At 45.9% G+C, this 24144-nt stretch overlaps 1 protein-coding gene across 4 annotated transcripts in view; it reads right to left on the bottom strand.

Annotated features, from left to right (window-relative positions):
* CEP164 (centrosomal protein 164) overlaps window positions 1-24144 on the bottom strand; it is a 393961-nt gene that overhangs the window by 155198 nt on the left and 214619 nt on the right. For all 4 annotated transcript variants that reach the window (XM_069224719.1, XM_069224720.1, XM_069224717.1 and 1 more), the window contains 2 exons: window positions 12985-13201; window positions 3384-3461 (listed from right to left, as the gene is read on the bottom strand). In XM_069224719.1, coding sequence (XP_069080820.1) covers window positions 3384-3461; window positions 12985-13201 — 295 coding nt within the window. The remainder of the gene's footprint in view (window positions 1-3383; window positions 3462-12984; window positions 13202-24144) is intronic.

Raw genomic sequence — 24144 nt, 5'->3', positions numbered from 1 at the left:
GTGGCAATGCATAAGCTTTTCAAGTCTCCTAGGTAAGTCTTGGCTGCTCATCTAGAAAGCCCTGGCTTCCTAGACACTGCCTCCACCTCACTAAAAGGGAATATCTGGACCTGGTATAAGGTGATAATACCATAGGTGCTCACCACACACCAGGCTAGCTTCCTACACTAAGGGTCATTGCTTACATAGTATAGTCACTGAATGGAATAGTTGTGCATCGCCAAATCTTGCATTGCATCATTGTTTGCTTGCATTTTAAATGGATCACAATCTATATTTTGCAAAATGTGACGAGAGATAGATCACTGGTATTTCTGATATGCAATGCAGAGAACTGAATAACCTGCATAAGGTGTGGCAGGTTTTAGTATATCTTGACCGGCATAAGGTCGTAATTGGATTATTGCAGGCGACGCATCTAACCAACTCTTCAGTAGCAACATTTGAAACTCACTTGAACATGCTGCCTCTTAAATGTACATTTTATAAGGAATAAGGACCCCTTCTGGCACCATGTTTACTGGAAGTTCTTGAAAAGTCACAGATGGTATGCATATTTTCAAACCACCCACCAAGCGGGAGGCCATGTTAATTACCTTACTTCAGCCTGACAAGCTGTCAGACAGGTACGAATCATATAGGACTTTCTCCTTAATAAATAGACACTAAACTTCTAGCGAAGTTAGTGGCTAATGGATTCCTCCCTCTGCTTCCTACCAAGGTATTGCCAGAGTAGTCTGAATTTGTGCCGGGCAGGGCCACAACACATACCCGTGTCCCATTTTTGTGCTGCTCCATCAACTGAATGTCAATTTGCACAATGTGACTCTCTTTTTAGACGCAGCTAAAGGGTTCAATTCAGTCAAATGGGATCATCTATTTTAAATCCTATGCAGAATGGGGATCCCATAACCCTTTTTGGACTGGGTTAAATTGCTGTATTCGGGCCCTACCGCACAGATTAGTTGATTGCCCAGTTTTCAGATCCAATACAGGTCACCAGGGATGTCTCCTCTCTCTGCTTTTATTTGCTCTGGCGGTTAAACTGCTAGCATGTAAACTACAGCAATATCATTCGTACAGATGTCTGTATTTTAGCAAGCAAGGACTTCTGATATCTTTATATTGTCTCTACTGACAAACCTAGAATGGCCTAATAAAGTGCCTAGACTTCGGTAGGAAGTGTTTTCGCTTCCTACCTAACTCCTGATATACAATTGTAATGCTTGTGTGCTCAAGCACAGATCATCCATTACTAGTACTGTCCACCACTCTATTTGCTGCATTTAGCAATAGAACAAAGTTATGCTGATCCAGAACCTCTTAGGGCAGCAGTACGTTTGCAACGTGAGACCTTAAACTGATACAGTGGTTTGCACAGATGGAGCATGGCATTGATTGCACCAGCGGGCTGGACTAGAATGCATGCAGTCCTAAAAATTCCCTCTTACATACCACTGTATGCTCATTCCAGCAAAGAAGTCAAGGGAAATATAGCAGTTACGAAGCCTGCAGCTGACCAGACTGGGCAAAATATTTCCAGAAGTTTGATCTATTGACCTACATGCTATCGCATCTAGGCCCTCACATACAGCGCTTCATGTGATTTTATAATAATACAGACTCAGCGCAACATGTAGGTGTGTGTACCTGGGGTTCCCAGAGCAGCTCCCACTCACTTTTGCACTTTTGTCCATAAACAGTCGCATAGTTTTAAACCAAAGGCATTGGCTGAGAAGGAGACGCCGGTGGTTGTCCCTGACTCGAAAGATTAGTGGAGCACAGAATTAGAGGATCAGATAATAGATGAAGACGGGTACTGCTAGTCAATACAGAATGATGCACTATAAGTATCTCCATCAGTAAATGATACAGTGTAAGTATAAAGCGTTGAGGTGTGGTTGCAGATGTGGGGTGTGGGCACTGCGGTGCAGGCTTTTTGCATCTGCCAAGGTTTTGTCCATAGATGTATAGCTAGTGGTCTGCAACAATGGCCTCACTTTCAAAGATTGGGGGGTTACACGTTCCACTGGTCCCCAAAGGTGCCCTCGTGGGTCTGGTTAAGGAGACCCCTCCAAATGTTTGCAAATTCGCTGCAGTAATCCTTTTGGGTGTGATGAAGGAGGATCTAGATGCTGGGGTAAAGCTGACGTACCAACACATCAGGGATGACTCAAGCAGTTATTGTACTCATTGTAACAAGCAGTTGGAGTTAAATGAGAAATAATTCCCAAGAACATCCAGACCCAGGGCATTTAGTGGCCACTCAGAACATTTCTACTGAGTATGGAATAGGATTGGGATCACCAAGATGCGGCCAAGTATGTGTGTATGAGGGAGGGTCAAAAATATCTGTGATACTAGAGTATGTTAAAATATGTTTTACATGGCATGATCATAAATCTACTTGATGTCCATGTCAATTCTCTTATATTGTTGTATTCCTTCACTGGGTCCATGTTATGTGTGGACAATGTAAACCTACTTAGGTCTCACTCTCTTTTTCTTCATTTCTTATTTGTTTGGCTAACCCAGCTATTTAAATTATGCAAGTTATATCCTCTGTGCTGTTTTGCTATTTGAGTGATATTGTAAGATGTAAAAATAAGAATACATTTTTTGCAAAAGGGAGGAATGCAAGATTTTAAGAAGTGTTCCTAAGAGAAAGGGAAACTGCTGCATCCCTCTTTCTACCCATGGCAACAATAACTTCATGTTGTTTCAGTATATGATGTGTAAGGCCTAGTTTCCATACTTGGCATATGAGGCGAAACATTTCTCATTTGACTGCTTAGCAGCAAGCTTACATTTCTGTGTCAATTTGAAGGCAGTTTGCATATTTTCTCATTACTTTAGAATCCTGCACCTGTAGAATGCAAATTACTTCAACTGAAGCTCTATTCACGAAATTCAATAAATGTATGTCTTGGCTTTGCTTATGTTGCTTATACTCATTTGGGGTGCTGGTGGATCCCTCCCTCTTCATCCATTCCTGTGACTCACAGATATACCATCTTTAGTTAATAAAATGTTTAGACTTTAAAGGCTTGTGGGAAGAATTACTTTAATACACACATAATATACTAAGAAGGAATGAAGAGAGCAGGAATCCAAATGAGGTACCGAGGCAGACCGAAAGAAAGAATCTGAGAGGCAGTATGAATCAGATAAGGGTATAATCAATTTACTCATCTTGGCTTCTAAGAGGAGCAAATAGGCTAAAAGGATGGAACAGTTTAAGAATGTGTGGAACAAGCTGATGCCACGTTGTGACGGGTGATATTCTAGTTTTCAATGCACAAGCTAGACAAATTAGAGTGGGCTGTGCAATGTTCTTTTAAATGTCTCCTTAGGCATGGATTTCTCAAGATAGGCCTACCCACCTTATGGTGCTCTTCCTCTGCTTTGTCCTTCAGCTTCTGGAGCTCCCTGGAGTGCTGATACTCCAGCTCTTCCAAGGCCTGAGGAAAAACAATATTGAGAATAATGGAATAGCTTTACAAATGATGCCAGCCCCAATGAAGGTAGGCATCAAGCAGAGAGAGGTATATGGACAGAGTGGACAGGGAGATGTCCCCTCTATGTGCATTATTAATGTACTGTAAAAACCAGGCAAATGTGTCTTACAGCAGCATTTTATGAACAACACAAATTAGTACTTTACTGTGGCATTGTGTCAATTTGAAAAATAAGTGTATTTGTGCAACAATATATATACAGGGCAAGCATGCCATTTATTGGAACACTGTTTTAACGGGGCAAAATATGCATTTTTGCAGCACTGTGTAAACTAAACGTTACACAACATGTAAACAGGAAAAACATTTTATTTACTTCTGCATTTTGGAAAATAAGCCTTGCCAGAATGGTGGAAACAGGGTAAAATGTGCATTACTGCAGCTTTGGGAAATTGAGCAAAACCAGACATCCTTGGTGTAGCCTTCCCTCAAACCTTTTGCCTTCACCCGTTCTGTTCATTTCTGTTGGCACAAGGACTTTATGTACTTTACCATTGCTAACCAGTGCTAAAGTGCTAATGAATGCTCCCTAAATCATGGCACAATTGTCCTACACCTGACTGACACATTTAATTTACATACAAGTCCATAGTATATGGTACTACATGTACCCCGGACCTGTAAATTGAATGCTACTAGTGGGCTTGCAGCATTCATTGTGCCATTCAGTAATGTAGCACTTTAAAGCATGTCTCAGGCTTGCAATTGCAGCCCGTAGTGTAGTCTTAAACTGCCAATTCGACATGGCAAAATAAACATCTAAGTCACCCATAAGGTAGGCCCTAGACAGCTCATAAGGCAAGGTGCATTAAATTTAAAAAGCAGGATGTGTTTTAAATTTTTTTCATGTCCTGGTAGTGAAAGATTTGTTTTTCACTACTGTAAGGCGTATCTCTCTCAAAGGATAACATTTGATTGCATTATTACAATTAATAGGTACTACTTTTTGACTGGGAGCAGGTAGAAATGTCATGTGTGTGCTCAAATCAATTGTAATTTAAAATACTCTAGTAGGATTTTATATTACAATATTGAAAATGTCACTTTTAGAAAGTTAGCATTCTCCTGCCCAAGATCGTCTAATGCCTTTTAGGAGTTTCCTGCAGCCTAAGCCTGTTAATGGCTCTCCGATTAGGAATGTGTATTAGACCCAGGCAGTGAACAATTCAGGACTAGGTGTAGGCAGGATGACCTATCCTGCTAGGATGCTTTAGGGCAGGGCTGTTCTTTTCCCCACTTACTAGTCAAAGGGCTTGTCTCCACCACACACAAAGAAACCTAAAACTCGTCTGTTGAGACTCCAGAATTCTTTGAGCCTTGCCAGAGGAAGGGAATAACTTTCCAGAAAATTCCCACACTTCAAAGCATGGCACCGTTCTGGACCTCCTGAGCCACTCCTTCAGTATACTCCATGGCCTGCAGACATTACAGAAGGACTGCCTTGTTCCCCAGAGGACTGCCCTCCTGCTACCAGAGGACTGTCCTGCTGCACGAGGCTTGCCTTGTTCCCCAAAGGGCTGGTCCTTGCTGCTTAAGGTCTGTCCCCAGATTACTACCCTGTCGACTGGATTTTTGTCATGTTGGATTCATTTAAATTATTAAAATTGACTCTATTATTCTAAATTGGTTTGAGATGTTCCTGTGTTTTCAGTTTATTACTATTTGTGTGCTGCATACATACGTTACACATTGCCTCTAAGTTAAGCCTAACTGATTTTGTGCCAAGATACCAGAGGATTAAGCACAGGTGAATTTAGTGACTTTTGTGTTTCACCCTGACAAGGATTGCTGTTGTTGCTTGAGTAGTGTGTTCACCCTCCTGAATCAATAACCAAATTTCTTACAGTGAATTTTAGAATATGTGTGCACTAATGCTGCACGAGGGAACAAGATAAATGTAGATTAAAGCACTATCGCAGTTGGGCAAAATATACATTTTCTTGGCAGAGGAAGCAGTATCCACTTGAAGAAATTTAGTAGTGGTATCTACAAATTACTAACATCCGACTATCACAATAAATGTACTTAAAATTGACATTGAACCCTATACGGCTGTCAATGTGTTTGGTCAAAGTGCAAATTATCTTGAGTGGAATCTCCTCGGTACTGTTCTTATTAATTTCAATAACATTTTGGATAATATTAGTGCCCCAGTCTACAACTGACCCAACTGCTACAATGTTTCCCCAAAATAATACTTGAGGTTCAACCAAAAAACTCGCCTCCCTGTAAAATTCCCTTTAAATCCTGTATGTTTGACTAATGTTACTAGCTGGTCTAAACTAGAGAGGATGTTCTAAACTAGAGAGGATTTAAAAGCAATTTCACCAGGAGTTGCTTGCTGGAGAGGTAATTACTTCTCATTCCCTTCTACTATTCACCAGTGTTATGCTCCTATGTCTTGTAATATTTACCACTTTTTTTTTTTTTAATGCTTTTTATTGCTTTCAACATAGGCTTATATTTTGTAACGATACATGTACTGAGTTAGCCCCAACTCTCAGTTCTACCCCCTCTCCCCCCAATTAGCAATTTATTCATCAGCAATGATTCTTGTTATAACAATTCTCTGCTGTTAGTAGCCTTGTCAGTGTTCCATGATGTTGAAGTGTTGCGGGTATGGTTATCTATTCAGTTTCTGGTTCCTAGTCGGAGTTGTTATCCTCTATTGTGGGCGCGTCCATAGTCTTTAGATTGTCTAGCAGGGAGTCCCAGTGATTGGCGTCATATCTAGATCTTTGCCCCTGTAATGCTTCTTTCAGCAGCGCCGAGCTTTCAGTTCCGGACCATTTCTCTAGTTCCGTTTGCCACCTATTTACTTGGGGACCAGTCGAGTTGTTCCAGTTCGCCGTTATTTCTCTCCTTGCTAGTATTAGCGCCAAGTCTGTAAACCTATTGTTGAGTTTCTGAGTTGGGGGGCGCAGGAAGTCCCCCAGTATTGCTACTATTGGGGTGGGTGGTAGCGTTTTTCTGTGCAAGCCGATATTTTCCTGAATACTTCTGACCAATATATGTGGATTCTCAGGCAGTTCCATAGCATATGAACTAGGTCAGCTGTAAGTGCTGCACATCGGGGGCATTTAGAGGTGTTCGTGTTATAGAATTTGGTTATCATTTGTGGAGTTCGATATGCCCGGTGGTAGATATATAGGTTTATTAGTTTGAATCTTGCATTCCTGGATACTGGGTAAACATGGGAGGTGATTCTAGACCATTGAGTGTCCTCTAGTGTAATGTCTAAGTCCGTTTGCCATTTGGTTCTGAGTTTATTCATTGGTGCACAGAAGTCGCTCTGCAGAGATCTGTATATTCCCGAGACTATTACTTTTTGGTCTCCCATCGAGCAGAGGAACTGACATCCTTTATGTGTGTTTGGTTCGTTCGATTTTGTTCCCCATAGTTTCTGGATAGTGTTAACTAAGATGTTGTGGGTAAGGAATAGACCAGGGGGAGATTAAACTGTTCTTGTAGCTCTGCGTAAGAGCAGAGCTTGCCATTATTAAACAAATCACCTACTTTCGTAATGTTATATGTTATCAGTTTGTTAGTGTGCGTTGTAATGTGTTCCTTTGGGATGAGGTTTAAGGCTATCAGGGAGATCTCGGGAGTGTATGGAGATTTTATGCGAGTGCGTCTCAGAAATTGTTCCCAGCAGTATCTTGATGCTTCCCACTCCAACGGGAGCTGTTGTTTAGGTTTCTTAGGGTTCAGCACTATGTTTGCAATATTTTCTAGGGGGCAGTTCAGAGGAACTTGTAGGTCCTTTGTGCTTGGGGGTTCGCTGATTAATTTGGCCAGCCATTGTAGCTGCCCTGCCCAGTAGTAAATCTCCATGTCTGGTGCGGCTAAACCTCCCTCCGAAGTGGGTCTTCGGAGGGTGCTAAGAGCGATTCAGAGCCTGTTCGGACCCCATTTGAAATTTACAATCAGGGAGTCGATGTTTTTTAATACTTTCTTCGGGATCACTAGTGGGATAGTGGAAAAGTAGTAAAGTAGCCTGGGTAGTGCTATCATTTTGAGCAAGGTAACTCTCCCAAAGACAGTCAGTGGTAGTGTGCTCCAAAAGAGCATATTTGCCTTAATTCCCCTACTTGCCCTCTGTATATTACCCTCTAATAGGTCTTCTACTGTGTGGTAAATATTTACCCCCAGGTATTTGAATGTGCACGGGGACCAGGGTAGACCCCTAGTGTTTGTAGGTTAGCTAGTGTTTCAAGTTAATGGAAAAATTGTGGATTTTCTCCAGTTAATTCGGAGGCCAGAGGACCTGCCAACATTTTCTAGCATATTTATTGCTCCAGGTAGGTCTGTGTTCAGGTCTTTGAGGAATAATAACATATTAACTGCATATAGTGCTATATGGTGCGTCCAATTATTGGTTAAAATGCCCTCATAGCACTTTTTGGATCGTGCCGTTTGTGCCGGGGGCTCTACTGCTATAGCGAACAGGAGGGGAGATAGTGGGCAGCCCTGTCTAGTTCCTCTATCTATAGGGAAGGAGTCGGAAATGGTATTGCCCGTGCGCACCCTCGCCGTGGGGTTGGAGTACAGTAGCTTTATCCATCGTGTGAATCCCTCACCCAGTCCCAGTTTTAACATGACCTGTTCAAGGTAGTCCCATCTTAGGCTATCAAGTGCCTTTTCTACATCTACGGAGACTATCGCTGCTTGGGGTATTGTTGGGGGCAAGTTCTGTAGTAATGATATTAAGCGTCTGATGTTTTGTGCTGTGCTACGTTGTGGGATACACCCCGATTGGTCTTGGTGTATCAGTGATGGCATGAGGGGCAAAAGTCTGTTTGCTAGTATCCAGCTTAATATTTTATAATCTAGATTCAACATGGATAGTGGGCGGTAGGATCGGACGTCCGAGGGTGGTTTATCGGGCTTAAGAAGTGGAATCATTATAGCCTCATTGGTTGATTGGGGCAGTTTGTTGGTGCACCATGCTTCTGTGTATATTGCACAGAGTCTCAGTGCGAGTAGGTCCTGATACACTGACTAGAACTCCATAGAGAGGCCATCTGTTCCAGAGACTTTGCCCATTGCCATGCCTTGTATTGCTATTTTAATTTCTGCTATAGTTATTTGGGCGGCTAGAGAGAGTCTTTCCTCAGCACTCAGCGTAGGGAGGGCAAGGGACTCTAATTCCTTGATTTGCTCACTGCTAATAGTGTCCGAGGGTGGGGCATATAGAATTGAGTAGTATTCAAAGAAACTCGTGTTGATCTCCCTTTGCCCATACACTCTATCGCCTGGTTGTGTCTCGATCTCGACTATGGTGGTCTGTTGTCTAGGGGGCTTAGCTAGCCATGCTAGCAGGGCGTCTGCTTTGTCACCTTCTGTATGCTTTTTTACTGCTTGTAGTCGAACCGGGATAGTCTAGTATTCGCCTCAGTTATTTTAGCTTTAGTTTCCAATATGTGGGGGTCAGCTCAGGGTGAGTTGGGACCTCGCGTTCTATGTCTCTGAGGGAGTCTTCGTGTTTTTTTAAATTCATTTTTGATTGATTTTCGGACCCCATAGCACTCGCCAATACATTTATCCCTGGTTACTATTTTGAAGGATTCCCACTCAAGAGATCTGGAGGATGCTGTCTCTGTGTTAATAGTAAAGGATTCCTCAATGCTTTTATGTATAGTAAGTTTAAATGCTTCATCTTCTAGTGCTTCTGTCCTCAGTCGCCAGGTGGGAATTGATGATCTATCTCCCCTCCATGCTAGTAATACCATTAGGGGGTTATGGTACGATATAGTTCGGCTCAAATATTTAGCTGCTACTACTAGTTCTTGTAATTCGTGGGATACCAAGACGGTGTCTAGCCTAACATGTAGGTCATGTGTTATCGAGTAGAAGGAGTAGTCTCTACTGAGTGGGTTAAGCCGTCTCCAGCAGTCCCCTATTTGCCAGTGTTGTTGCCACTCTGTAAAGGCTTTGGCAGTTTTTGTGGTTTGTGAGTGCAGTAATGGCGGATGTGATCTATCTAGGTGCACGTTGGTTATGCAGTTAAAGTCTCCTCCGAGAATTTTCGGACCTGCAAGTATTTTCTTTGGTCTAGGTTCGGTGCGTACAGGCCGCCAATTGACACTACTCTCCCATCCAGTCTGCCCCCGACTACCACGTATCTCCCCTCTTTGTCTGTGGATGTTTGTAGTGCCTGAAAGGGTACACCCGGCCGTATCCATATTAGTACTCCCCTGGCGAATGCTGAGTAGGTGGTAGCGAATATTTGTCCTCTCCATCTTTTTTTTTAGTGCTGTGACTTCTTGTTCTAACAGATGTGTTTCCTGTAACAGGGCTATGTGTGCTCCCCTATGCTTGAGATAATTGTATACTTTATACCGTTTGGACATGTTATTTAGGCCTCGGACGTTCCATGTTATCATTTTGGAGGTTGCGGTCATAATCTATAGATTTTAAATTGATGATTGTGCGTGGTTATAGCCCTGCAGCTAAGTTTTCTGCTATGAATATTATTAATGGAACTAGGATGAGAATTGTTTGATTCATTAGTGATTAGTGCTGTGTTAACCCCACTAACTATATGAACTAATTTAACCCTCAACTCCCCTTCCCCAGGACTAGTGACCAAAATTTCCCCGTCCAAACCGTAAAACAATCTAAGTTTGTAGACCTATAGGTAGGTGGCGTGTCGGAGGCCGAGAACCCCCGCTCCGAGCAGCTCCCGGGGCCCGGCTGCACGATGCATTGCTTCTAGTTGTGTGTGTTCGAGCGGCAAATATTTTCGGTTGGCTTAAGAGGCTACTTGCTTATTATCCTAGGTAAATGGGTTGAGTCTATGATGGTACTCTTACTAAGATTATTCCACCCTTACCGCCACTAGATGATCTCCTCTGCAGTTCCTGGGGTTAATTTGGGCAGGCTGGTGATAGTGTCCTACTCGGGGTCGGAGATGTTGACTGGGGTTCGGGGTCTGGGGCTGGTTCCACCACTCAAGGCTGCTGCCGTCTCCACTGCATTTCGCATTTCCCGAAGTGATTGGAGTCTTGGTGGAGCCGCTTCTGAGGTTCGATTGTTGGCCTTGTTGCGTTTCTTGTCTGGCTTGTGTGGAGTTCTAGGGGGGGGGGAACGGATTGGGCATGTTTAGGGATTCCATCCAGTCTTTTATTAGCTGTGGCGATGTGAAAAAATGTGTTTTGCCATTGTATTCTACTCGGAGTTTAGCTAGGAAGAGCATAGAATATTTTATACCACATTCGCGAAGTGCTTGCTTAGAGTCGATAAAGGCGGCCCTTTGTGCTTGCGTTTCCCTGGAGAAATCTGGGAAGATCATAATCCTTTGGTTATTGCATGTTATTTCTCCAAGCTGGCGTGTTTGCGATAAAATGTAGTCTCTGCCTCTGTCTCTGTAATGCAACAACTTTGGCTATAATTGGGCGGGGTCTGGCTCTGGGTGGAGGCATTCTGTTGGGTACTCCGTGGGCTCTTTCTATGGCGAAGAATGCTGAGAGGCCTTCCTTGGCTACAGTGGATTTGATCCAGTTTTCTAGAAAGGCTTCTATGTTGTCTGCGGATGATTCTGTTCTTTCTGGGATTCCAACTAATCGTAGGTTACTCCTGCGTGCGCGGTTCTCTGCGTCTTCCGCTCTAGTTTCCAGGGCTGTAATGCGTGTGGAGAGATCCGTGAGCTCTGTGGTTTTTGCTTGTTGAGCGGAAGTCATTACTGGAAGGGTTTTTTCGTTTGTTCCTACCTTGTCTTTTAATTTGCGGTGTTCATCTTGCAGTATTGTAAGGTCCGTTGCTAGGTTATCTATTTTCTTCTCCAGCGCTTCCCGAGAGTCTTTAATGGGCAGGAGGACTGTGTACAGAGTTGTCTCCTGTTGCGACTTGTCTTCTGAGGAGGATGGTTTTATGGGGTGGTTGGTGGATTTTGTGGTTGTAGCCTCTTCCAGGCCCTGATCGTCCCGTCTTTTGGGCTTCCCCATTTTAGGTCGGATGTCTTATTAAGTGAGGAGATGTTTTGTTCGCTCCGGTGGGCGACCCCCTGCCCAGCATCGCCACTGCTCACTGTTCTCTCACTGGGAGTTGGGTGCCTTGTTTGTGGCTAGGATTCCGCGCACCCAGGTGTGTTGAAGAAGGAGATCGGGCCAGGGGGGATTTCTAAGTCTGTCTGGACTATTCAAAGAGGAGGTGTGATGGCTCCGCTCCCCTTCTAGTCTTAGGGATTCCAAATTTGATTTGTTCTGCTCGGTGGGGCCAGGTCAACTTGTGCTTTCTCTGATGGTTCAAGTGCCCGTCCCGTTCCGTTTTATCGCAAGAAGCCTTCCGTAGTATTCTACCTTTTAGCCCGGGGGGAGCCCCAGCTCGGGGCAGCTCCACCCCACGCCTCAGCCCAGACAGTCTTCGTTAATGCGGGAGAGCTCCAGGGCACTCAATGCTCTTTGTTGTTCTCCGTCGTGGGCCGCAAACTCAAAGAGGTTTTTCCCACAGGGGCCTGATGTCAGCGCGGGGGGCCAGCGCCCAGGCCGCTCCCGCTCCTCCACGCCGCCCGGCGGCTCCAGGCCGTGAGGGGCCTGCTCTCTCCCCAGACCACGGCACAGGGCATCCAGAGCGCCCCCGAGCCAGCCCCAGACGGAGGATGCACTCCCACAGTATTGCCGAGTGGGGGCTCAAGGGTCAACCCCCACTCGGGGGTCTCTAACGCACCTTTAGGCGCCTCGGGGGCAACCAGGCCGGCAGGCACGGTCCTCAGGCCGCAACCGGGTGAGAGCCACGGTCCACCCCAGTCCGGACGCTCCCCCACTCACCGGCTCTCCGACCCCGTCGCCGGCTGGTCGCTTCGGTTCCAGGGCTTCCCGTCGCTCAGCTCAAGTCGCAGGTATCTTGTTCCCTCGGCGCAGGGCGCTGGGGAAATCGCTTGGTCGCGGCCGCCATTTTGTTTCGGGCGGCCGCGGGTGAAAACTCTTTAATTTCGGGATGTTCCCGTTGTGTAATCAGGACGGAAGTTAGGTACGTGTGGTCCTACCACATTCCGATGGGTCCCCAGCCTGTTGTGAGCATTCTAGGACGCCGCTCAAGGGTTTTCAGCGAGCCGGGCTCCGCTCGCTCTCCCAGAGCTCCTCTCTAAGCGTGCGGCTCCATCCGCCGCCGGCCACGCCCCCCCTTGTAATATTTACCACTTTGCATATTTTTCTCTTAAAAGAAATTAAAATCACAGGACCCAGAAACAGCAAATCAGTTACCATCCGAGGAAAGGATAACCCACTCCCTTAATTGAGAAAGAGGGGCCTGGAGGAACCTGCTGTGAATTAAGGGGAAAGCCCCCCCCACCCCAATCAATGTGAAGTTGAAAGGGGGGGGGTGCTCTGGCTTACATCCAAGAGCCCATGGAAATCTTGATAAAACCTTTAACATGATCAATAACAACCCACTTCTTATTGCTGCTCATTACAATGAATATTCCACCTGTCAACACAGTGTTGCAGAGGCATATAAAAGTGCCCACCTCTTCCCTTTGCTTTTTCAAGCTGCTCTTCAACTCCTGCAGTACCCTCTCCTTCTCTTCCACAAGCCTTGTCCGCTCTGTTTGCAAGTCCCTGTCCACCTCCTCCTTCAGCTTCTCCAGCTGTAGGCACTTCTTTTGTTGCAGGTTTTCCTGCTCTGACCTCTGCAACGACTCCATCTCTTCTCGAAGTTTTTGCAGCATTGACTCCTTCTCAGCACTTTCAAGTGATGGGGAAAATCAGAAAAGACAAATGTCAGAAAAAAGTACTTTTCCACAAGTGCAGAAATTGGTTCTTCTCAGTCTCATATTTCCTTTAGTCAAGCCTTAAAAGCCACACTATGGGCATGTGTCAACTAATGCACCTCATTTAACAGGGCAAGTCTTGTTTTAACAAAACACAACATGCTTTTGTGCAGGATGGTGGGGAAACCACCAACATTTACATTTTATAAAGAAGCTATCTTCCTTAAGACATAAAGCACTCATGACCACTGTGTTTCAGAACATGAATTCATAAAAACATTCGCTTTATCACTATTTTTTTTTAAACCTAGGGCAGGTTCACTGGGGTTGGTATTAAAAAAAATGCTTGCAAGTGTTTTAATAAGTGCATGAAAGCAAATTCTAAAGGTGTAGAATTCTAATTTAGATGGGTGCAACATACATAGATGAACCTACAGTTATTCTGTATAGTAGAGGAACTCAATAGTGAATGAGTCTGCTAGATTGCAGCCAGTTTAGCAGCATGTAAATTCGAGATTCTCCTACAAAGGGGGTTCTTTAATAGCCCCCTCACATTTTTCAATACAGCAGTGCACGTTAGATAAAACAATATGATAAAAAAGAAAAAACAGAAGAATCAATATACCACCTTAAGTAACTGAAGATTTGTAAAAGCTCCAAATTATCTTTAAAAAAAAAAATCAGATGTGGAAGAGGAAAAATAAACTTTTATAGGGAAGCACACCATGTAAATAACTTGTTTATGGGAAATGTGTCATCATATTTATCAATCTGTTAATTTATAATACATAACTTTTCATACTTTCAGTGCATAACGAAGTTTAGTATCCACTCATCCAGCACTGGCAGTGAATTGGATTCCCACATTTTAGAATTTGCTTTCATGCAATTATTAAAGCAGATGCAAGCCATTCTTTCTTGATGGTGGAGAGATAAGCATCCCTTTAAATAATGTGAAACAGCTATAAGAGCAGACATTTTATTTCAGTGTCATTCCAAGTGCCAATTCCAAGCATTTTAATACTTTACTCAAAAATGTTTCTGCCTTTTGGCAATTACATAGTTAATGAGCCAACATACCTAGGTGCAAATCATAGTGCAACAAAGATCAGTTTCAATTAAGGACAACATTAATATACATTAAAACCGGTACAACCATTATCTACTTATCAAATAATAATATATTGTAGGAAAGTACAATCTTGCCTGGCATGTTAACCCCATTTTTACATGTATGTCAGTTTGATTTTGCCTGTCTCACTGAGATCCTGCTACCCAGGACCCCAGTGCTCATAGTTTGTGGCCTGAATGTGTATACCTGTGTAGTGACTAACTGTGTCACTGAGGCTCTGCTAATCAGAACCTCAGTGCTTATGCTCACTCTGCCTTTAAATTTGTCACTATGGGCTAGTGACCACTTTTACCAATTTCAATTGGCACACTGGAACACCCTTATAATTCCCTAGTATATGGTACCTAGGTACCCAGGGCATTGGGGTTCCAGGAGATCCCTACGGGCTGCAACATTCTTTTGCCACCGATAGGAAACTCAGACCAACCTTTACACAGGACTGCCACTGCAGCCCGAGTGAAATAACGCACACGTTATTTCACAGCCATTTTCACTGCACTTAAGTAACTTATAAGTCACCTATATGTCTAACCTTCACTTGCTGAAGGTTAGGTGAAAAGTTACTAAGTGTGAGGGCACCCTTGCACTAGCAAAGGTGCCTCCACATAGTTCAGGGCCATTTCCCCGGACGTTGTGAGTGCGGGGACACCATTACACACGTGCACTACATATAGGTCAATACCTACATGTAGCTTCACAATGGTAACTCCGAACATGGTCATGTAACATGTCTAAGATCATGGAATTGTCCCACCATGCCAAATATGGTATTGGGAAGCCAATTCCATGCATCCCCGGGGCTCCACTATGGACACCGGATACTGCCAAACCAGCTCTCTGAGGTTCTCTCTGCAGCTACCACTGCTGCCACCCCATAGACAGGGTTCTGCACTCCTGGGGTTTGGGCATCCCAGTCCCAGGGAGGCAGAATAAAGAATTTCCTCTGAGAGAGGTTGTTACACCCTCTCTCTTTGGAAATAGGCGTTAAAGGCTGGGGAGGGGTAGCCTCTCCCAGCCTCTGGAAATGCTTTGAAGGGCAGATGGTGCCCTCCTTGCATAAGCCAGTCTAGACCGGTTTAGGGAACCCCCAGTCCCTGCTCTGGCGCGAAACTGGACAAAGGAAAGGGGAGTGACCACTCCCCTGTCCATCACCACTCCAGGGGTGGTGCCCAGAGCTCCTCCAGTGTGTCTCAGACCTCTGCCATCTTGTTTCCAGAGGTGTGAGGGCACTCTGGAGGCCTCTGAGTGGCCAGTGCCAGCAGGTGATGTCAGAGACCCCTCCTGATAGGTGCTTACCTGACTAGGTGGCCAATCCTCCTCTGAGGGATATTTAGGGTCTCTCCAGTGGGCTTTTCCTCAGATAACGACTTGCAAGAATTCACCAGAGTTCCTCTGCATCTCTCACTTCGACTTCTGCCAAGGATCGACCACTGACTGCTCCAGGATGCCTGAAAAACTGCAACAAAGTAGCAAGAAGACTACCAGCGACATTGTAGCGCCTAATCCTGCAGGCTTTCTCGACTGTTTCCTGGTGGTGCATGCTCTGGGGGCTGCCTGCCTTCACCCTGCACTGGAAGCCACGAAGAAATCTCCCGTGGGTCGACGGAATCTTCCCCCTGATCCAGCAGGCACCAAATTTCAGCTTCACCGGTACTCTGGGACCCCTCTCATCCTCACTAGCATGGCCCCTGGAACACAGGTGGTGGACCCAAGTGACCCAGACTATCCAGTGGTCCAACTGTCCAAATTTGGAGGAGGTAAGTCCTTGCCTCCCCTCTCCTGTCAGTAATCCTGTGCACCGCGTTAACTCCAGCTGTAAGGGCTTCTGTGCACATTTCCAAGAAATCCTGCATGCACAACCAAGCCTAGGTCCCCAGCACTCTGTCATGGAATGCTCAGCTCCCTGAGTTGATCTCCGGTGTCGTGGGACCTCCTTTTTCAGTGTTGAGATGACCGCTGTGTTCAGACTTCCTGAACCCATGTTCAAGGACTTCTGTGGGTGCTACTTTCTTGTGCATGGGCTCTCTACGTTGCTGAGGGCCCCCTTTGCCTCCTCTCCCAAGTGGCGACATCCAGGCCCTTCCTGGGCCCAGGCAGCACCCTTTTTCTTCAACTGCAACTCTTTCAGCTAGCAAGGCTTGTTTGCTGTATTTTGCCAAGGAAACAAGTATGCATCCTTCAGCACGCCATGGGACATCTTCTGCACGAAGAAGAAGTTCCTAGCTCCTTTCGTTGTTGCAGAATCTTCAGCTTCTTCCATCCAGGGGCAGCCATTTTGCACCTTCATCCGGGGTTTAGTGGGCTCCTGCCCCCCTGGACACTTTCGTGACTCTTGGACTTGGTCCCCTTCCTTTGCAGGTCCTCAGGTCCAGGAATCCATCTTCAGTGCTTTGCAGTCTGTTGTGGTCTTTGCAAAATCCTCTATCACGACTTTAGTGTGTTTCTGGGAAAATAGTAGTACTTTACTTCTACTTTCCAGGGTCTTGTGGTGGGGTATCTTGGACACCCTTAGTGTTTTCTTACACTCCCAGCGACCCTCTACACACTACACTAGTCTAGGGGGTCCATTCGTGGTTCGCATTCCACTTTCTTATTATATGGTTTGTGTTGCCCCTAGGCCTATTGCATCCTATAATATTCTACAGTGTTTGCACTACTTTCTGACTGTTTTACTTACCTGATTTGGATTTCTGTGTATATTTTGCGTATTTTACTTACCTCCTAAGGGAGCATATCCTCCGAGATATTTTTGGCACATTGTCACTAAAATAAAGTACCTTTATTTTTAGTAACACTGAGTATTGTCTTTCTAATGATATAGTACCTATATGATATGGAGAGCCACAAGCAGACCCGGGGAGAATTGTTTTTTGAAGCGCCGCCGGTCGGGACCTTCCTGCGGCGGCGCCGCCCATCTTCAACCGGACCTTGCTGGTGCGGGCTAGACCTTGGAGGTGAGCACCCGTCAGGGCCATCGGAGGCCCGGCTCCCCTCTATGACCGCTGGAGTGGCAATAGGCATCGCGGCCGGCCCGGACACATTACACTGCTGGGCGGCCTCACAAGCCGAGGCCGCCATTTTGGAGTGCTGCCAACAAAAAAGGTGAATGCTAGTTGCCTCCTTAGTAAAGTTGTTTTCTTTTGGACAAGGCCAGAGTGATTATTTGGATGATCTAGAGGCTTGTACTGATTTGAACAAACCTTTGGTTTGGACTCCACGGGAAGTGAAACCCACCTCATAGGCTGATTCTCCTCTGCTTCGCGGGTCCCGCTGCGGCGCGAGAGCCGCTCGTGCAAAGTCTTTGAGCTCCGCTCCGCTCTCCTGGGATACCGTCGGACTTGCTGGTTGCTGCTGGTTTGCCTTTGGACTCTCCTCTTCGCGGGTCCCGCTGCAGGCGTGAGAGCCGCTTGTGTAAAACCTGGGGGCTGCGAGCGTCAGGACAGGACTACGTCTCCCAGCAGTCCTGTTAACCCGCGCCACTTACAGCCTGAAAAACCACCTCTGAGCTCCACTCCCCTAGGATACCGTCGGACTTGCTGTTTGCTGCTGGTTTGCCTTTTGTCTTTGGACTCTCCTCTACGTGAGAGCCGCTTGTGCAAAACCTACGGACAGTTTTCAGTGAGGGACTGGGCGAGTGCAGGGCTGCGAGCGTCGGGACAGGACTACGTTTCCCAGTGGTCCTGTTAATCCGCGCCTTCTGTCACTGGCCGCTCTCCCTGCGAGCCCCGCCCCACTCATAGCTTAACTTTACTCTTATAAATTCAAGCAGCTACTTCCGCGTCGCGGATAAGCCCGGGACAAGGGCGGGACCGTCTGTGGCCGTCAGGGCACGCAGGAGGCTGGGCTGGGCCCACTCTCTTCCACCTGCATTTCCTTGATCCTACCTGGTATACGAAAAAGGTTCTGGGTATGCCATCATCAGTCCTAGGTGGAACAGCAGCGAAGGGGGGGGGGGGGAGCCAACACTGGGACTCTGGACAATTACTTTAAATTGGTAAAGGGTGATGGGGGAATCGAAACCTCTTTGGAGATGCGTAAGACAGAGCGTCGTCGCTCGATTGAACATATGAAAAATAGGCCCCTCAGTGACATAACTCCCTATCCTATCTCTCAAGAGGAAGGTTCCCTCAATGGCAGCCCGTATCTTTCATCCCAAGAAGATGTTCCCCTATTACTCCGGGATAGTTTTCCCATTTCTGGCCCACCTCCTAAACAAACTACGGACATTACTCCACTATTAGTTGCCAGTAGTTCGGCAGTTGACTTATCCACCCAAATACACACCAGAGCCAAAATCAAGATTAATAAGCTAAAGCAAACTGTGGTGGCAGAGGTGTATGACCTACCACCAAATAAACGCAGAAGGAAGATGAGGGGTGGTCAGGGGAAGAAAAAGATCCCCCACTCTGATTTTGGAAAGTCACTCAAGTCCGTACCTATGTTAGATAGGCCTTTAATTAATGTGCAGAGGGCTACTCCCCCCAAGGGTACTAATATTATTACCACTGCTTCCATTAGCGACAAAGGGAAGAGCCCACCTAACACATTACTTCCCGGTAGTTCTTTGGGGAGCATTGAATCTTTAATTAGATCACTCTTGTTGCCCATTAGCGAGAGCTTGCAGAAAATAGAATTCAGGCTGACCACTCTGGAGGCAACTTTAACCACCCTGAAAATTTTGGACAACAAACAGAGTAGAACCACTGAGTCCATTCTACCAATAGGAACCTTCCCCAATATACAAAACCCACCGATCCACACGGGGCCTCCCCTGGGCACTACTGCCGCCCCTCCTTTACAGCCACTTATGGCTATCCCAGTTCCAATTTTACCTACTAATTCTAACATCCTACCATCAGAGACAGATGGCCCAGCACTCCAACGTATACTCCCTGGTAAGCCTGCCCCTAGACCACGAGGACCCGACCTACCACCAGAGGCTAACAGCCTCATGGTGGTGTTGGCTGGTGTTCCCTCTCTAGAATTGGGTGAAAATGAGAACTATCACTCACTCAAGAGGAAAACCATTAAATGGTTGAATTGGAATAGACCTCTTCCAGCTCACCTCAATAATGAGATCATTATGGTAAGAAGGGTACCATGGTTGGGGAAGTCGGGGAAATCAATAGCAGGGGACTGTATCATTGTGTCTTTTCGAGACACTGGAACAGTACTATACATTTGTGCTGGGTCAAATAGATCACTGGATTCTACCATACAGACTTTGCCAGTTTCTTTATTTTTCCCTCCTATTTTCTTGCACCATGACTTGTCACAAGGTAACTGGACAAGGGTGGAACGAAGATCTAGATATAGGGGATATGCTCCACGTCCAGTTTATCGACCTTCGGAGACTCCCTTTTTGGACCATAATCGTTTTAACTGTCTGAATGGTCTGGATGGTGTGGACTGACTGCCTCCAAACCCGAACTTAAATCCTGTGACCTTGGATAATGGTCCCAGCAAACTGCCTGATCTGGCTGAATCCACTTCTGAAAATGACCCTGTTAGAGTAATTGGTGTAGTTTCTGGCTTTGGTACTGGCTCTTCCCCCCACTCCATCCCTGCAATCTGTTCTGTGGCTTCTCCAGCGCACATGAGACTAATTTGGTGGAATGTGGCTGGTTTAGCCAGCAAACTGGGCACCCAAGATTGGATAACTTACATTGAGTCCGGGGATGTTTGCATGTTCCAAGAGACTTGGGCAAGGGAAGATTATAACCATCAAGGTTACGAGTCATTTTCCATCTCGGCTAGGTGGGAGGGTAAGGGCCGCCCCTCTGGTGGACTCACAACTTGGGTGGCTTCCCACTTAGGATGTCAGGCTTCACGCCTACCGGTGCCATCAGATGATATCCTAGTGGTTTTATTAGCCTGGCCGAACCTAGCGAAACTTGCCCTGATAAATATTTACTCCAGGCCAGTGGGAGCTTTGCGTGAATCCCCCACTATAGAGGAGCTTTCAGTATATTTAGCGGAAATGCCAAGAGATATCCCTTACATAGTGGGAGGGGATTTAAATTCCCAATTCGAGCCGTTGGTCGGTCTCGTAGAGGGATTTCCCATGGAAGAAGAGTTCAGGTGGTCAGTACCCCCTGTTGTAGCACCTTCTCCAAAGGCATGGACGCCTGTGGCTTTGCAGATTACTGCTCTCACCCTAAAGCATGGAATTAGAGCCTGCAATGGACGTATTAAGTCTGATGTACCAAGCAAAACCACGTACAACAGAGTGGGAAGAGAGTCCCGCTTGGACTATGCTCTTGTACAGATAGTGAACTGGTCTTCTATCCTGGACTTTAGGGTGGTGGAGAGACTGGATAGTGACCATAACGCCCTTGAACTCGATCTTAGCCATCCTGGGCCAAAGGCCTCCATAACAACCATGGGGGGGTCTAAACCTGAACTACTATTAGACAATAACAGGAGAAGAATCAGGTGGGATAAACTAGCTACGAGCCAAGTGAAACTTTCGAAGCTCTACGCAGGTTTAATCCCCATTTTGGAAAAAGTGGGAGAGCTAGCCAACGATGTGGGCAATATAGTCCATCATGAGAAATTATATCAGGCTCATGAGGACCTTATAAAGGGAGCGGCCTCTGAGCTTTTTACCAGGGTCCAGAATCAGAAGAGGATCCAACAACATTACTCCTTATGGTACAATGCAGTCTGCAGGAAGGCAAAGGGAGAACTCCTCAGATGCATCAAGGAGGGAACAGATAGAGAGAAGCTGCGAGAAAGTAGACGGGCTTATAAAAAACTGGTCATCCATGCTAAAACCGAATGGGAAGAGAACCAGTGGGAGGAGCTTACCTCCTCCCTCGCAACAAGAGACCACCGAATGTTTTGGAGAGTAGTAAACGGGGGGTCGGGGAATCTCCATTCGGCAATAGAACCAAATATTGCAGCAGGGGTGTGGCAGGCACACTTCCAGTCTCTCTACAGTTCCGAGCAGGGAGAAACTAAGATTGATTTCGGTACTGGACTGGTAGAGTATGGCGGGGACTTGATAACAGTGGGGGAGGTGAAGGTAGCACTAATGGGACTTAAAGCTGGAAAGGCGCCAGGATTGGACGGCCTGCCCGGGGACCTGTTCAAGCAGGAGCCCGGTGTTTGGGCCCCCTATCTGGCTGCAGTGTTTAATGGAGTTTTGTGTGGCATGGAAATTCCGAGTACTTGGCTGGGGGCAGAGGTGGTTCCTATATTTAAAAAGGGCTCGCCCCTGCTCCCTGCCAACTACAGACCAATCAGTTTAATTGACGTGTCACAGAAGCTGTTTGGCAGGATACTGCTGAATCGGCTTCAGGACTGGGTGGAAGAAACGGGTGCCCTCAGTCCGTATCAGGCGGGATTTAGAAAGGGAGTTTCTACAGTGGATCAGGTTTTTCGTCTGAACGTTATCTATTGGAGGGCAGCAATATTGGAAGGGGGTAGTTTATACACTATATTTGTGGACCTGAGGGCTGCGTTTGACCTCGTGCCCAGAGGGAAACTCTGGAGTGTTCTGGCTGAGATGGGGGTCCCCCCAGACATCCTGATAACTTTAAAGAGATTGCACCATAATAACTACGCCCGGGTCAGGTGCGGGAAACACGGGGAATTAACGGACAGATTCCCCGTTGACAGGGGGGTTAGACAGGGCTGTGTATTGGCACCGACCCTGTTCTGCCTCTTCGTCAACGGGGTAATCGCCCACCTCAATGGAACTGAATACACTGATGCCCCAAAATTGAATGGCAGCAGGGTGCCTGCAATCATGTTTGCAGATGACACCCTGCTGCTGTCCAAAACTCCCATGGGGATACAGAGGATCCTTGATTCTCTTGTGGCTTTTTGCACAGATAGGGGGTTGGAAATAAATGCTAATAAAACCAAGTTTATGGTTATGAACCCAACCCCAAGATCACGCCCGAACCCCTTACTGGGAGCTTTACGTTTAGAGAGAGTCTCCACCTTTGAATATCTAGGTGTAACGTTGAATGAAACCATGTCTTGGGGAACTCACCAGACTAGGGTCAATCTTAAATTAGTGCAGACCACTGGCGGCATTGCTCTGTTGATGAGAAGCTCCACATATCGACCGCTGGGGCCGCTTATCCAGATATACAAGGCACAGGCTAGAGGAGCTCTGATGTACGGGGCGGAACTGTGGGGTCACACAGTTTCCTGCAGTTTGTCTATAACTGAGAACAACTTCATTAGACAGATAGTAGCACTCCCGTCCAGTACTCCGCTCCTCCCCCTGAGGATGGATCTGGGTCTGAGACCAATAGCAGATGAATTAGGTCTCAGACCCATAGTCTTCTGGCGAAGGCTATGGAGCACCGAAGAACTCTCTTCTTATAGGGCGGAACTGAGGGAGTTTTTAACCCACCCTAAAGCTTTACAGATCCCGTGGATAAAATATATAAAAAAGTCCTGTATGGGATTGGGCCTCCCTGACCTGTGGTTGGATCCAGCTAACGCCTCACTAAGGATCCCACGAAGAGCTTTGGTCAGTGCTTACCACGAGCAGAAATTAGCTATGGCCCTAGACTGCAAGAATGAGGGGTCATTAACATCTGTATTCGCGCAAAGCAAGGACTCATACCGCCTGGAGAGGGTTCTGGATGCTATGTCTCCTGTGCTGGCCAGGAAGCTATTTCTCCAATGGAGATATGGCACATTGCCTCTGCGATCTTACACCTGCTCCTGGTCAACACTGCCATCCACCAAGCTATGTCCGACATGTGTGGGAGCAGAGGAAAGCGATCTGCATGTGGTCTTGTTTTGTCCAACTTACAAGGCCGCCAGGAAATATTGGCTCCTACCACTTATTAGAAACCTTGGTTTTAGGGAGTACCTCCCGGTGTACAGAATTTTAAAAACTGATGTTTCAGGTCCAATTGTGTTTGCACTAGCCAAATTCCTTACCAATGTCTGGCATATTCGCACCCGTATTTTAAAGTTGCAGGCTCCTATCTAACTTTAAGTTTTTATTTTAATTGTATGGTCTTTTATTTGATGTGTTTCCTGTTTACTTTTCCTTGATGGTTTTATATGTTCATACGTGTGTTTTTTGTGTACATCTTTTAGGGCCAAATTGGCCGAAATAAAGATCAATTGATTGATTGATATAAGTGGTATTGCATGAGCTTTGCATGTCTCCTAGTTCAGCCTTGGCTGCTCTGCTTTAGCTACCTCTATCAGCCTAAGCTGCTAGAACCCTACTACTCTACTAATAAGGGATAACTGGACCTGGCACAAGGTGTAAGTACCATTGGTAGCCATCATAAGCCAGGCCAGCATCCTACATATATAAATTCACTTAACCAAATAACAAAGGTTACAGGGGCGTTATAGTTCATTTCTTAATCTACTCACACGAAACCAAAGAAATTCAGCAGTTATAATTAGAGTTATTTCAAGCAACTATAACTCTTGGCCTCAGGTAACTATAACTTGCACCCCCGCCATGCACAGTTTTTTTCAATAATTGGACTTCCAATGTTCCCTTGATATCTTTATTGATGTTATAAAAGTTGTCATGAGTAATAGCTGAGGTAATTAGCTGTGCATGGTGAGGGTGCTAGTTATAGTTACCCTAGGGCGCATGTTATATTTACTTGAAATAACTCTAACCATAACCACTGAATTTCTCTGGTTTTGTACGAGTAAATCCAGAACCTAATTATAACGTCCCTGTAACCTTTTGGCATGTATTATATATATGTATATATTCACTGAAAAACCAAAAGGTTACAGGGACGTTACAGTTAGGTTATGGATTTACTCATACCAAACCAGAG

The sequence above is a fragment of the Pleurodeles waltl genome, chromosome 3_1 (assembly GCF_031143425.1).
Source record: "Pleurodeles waltl isolate 20211129_DDA chromosome 3_1, aPleWal1.hap1.20221129, whole genome shotgun sequence".
NCBI classification, from domain to species: Eukaryota; Metazoa; Chordata; class Amphibia; order Caudata; family Salamandridae; genus Pleurodeles; species Pleurodeles waltl.
Note: the sequence above shows the minus strand (reverse complement) of the source record. Positions and strands in the feature narration are given on the sequence as shown.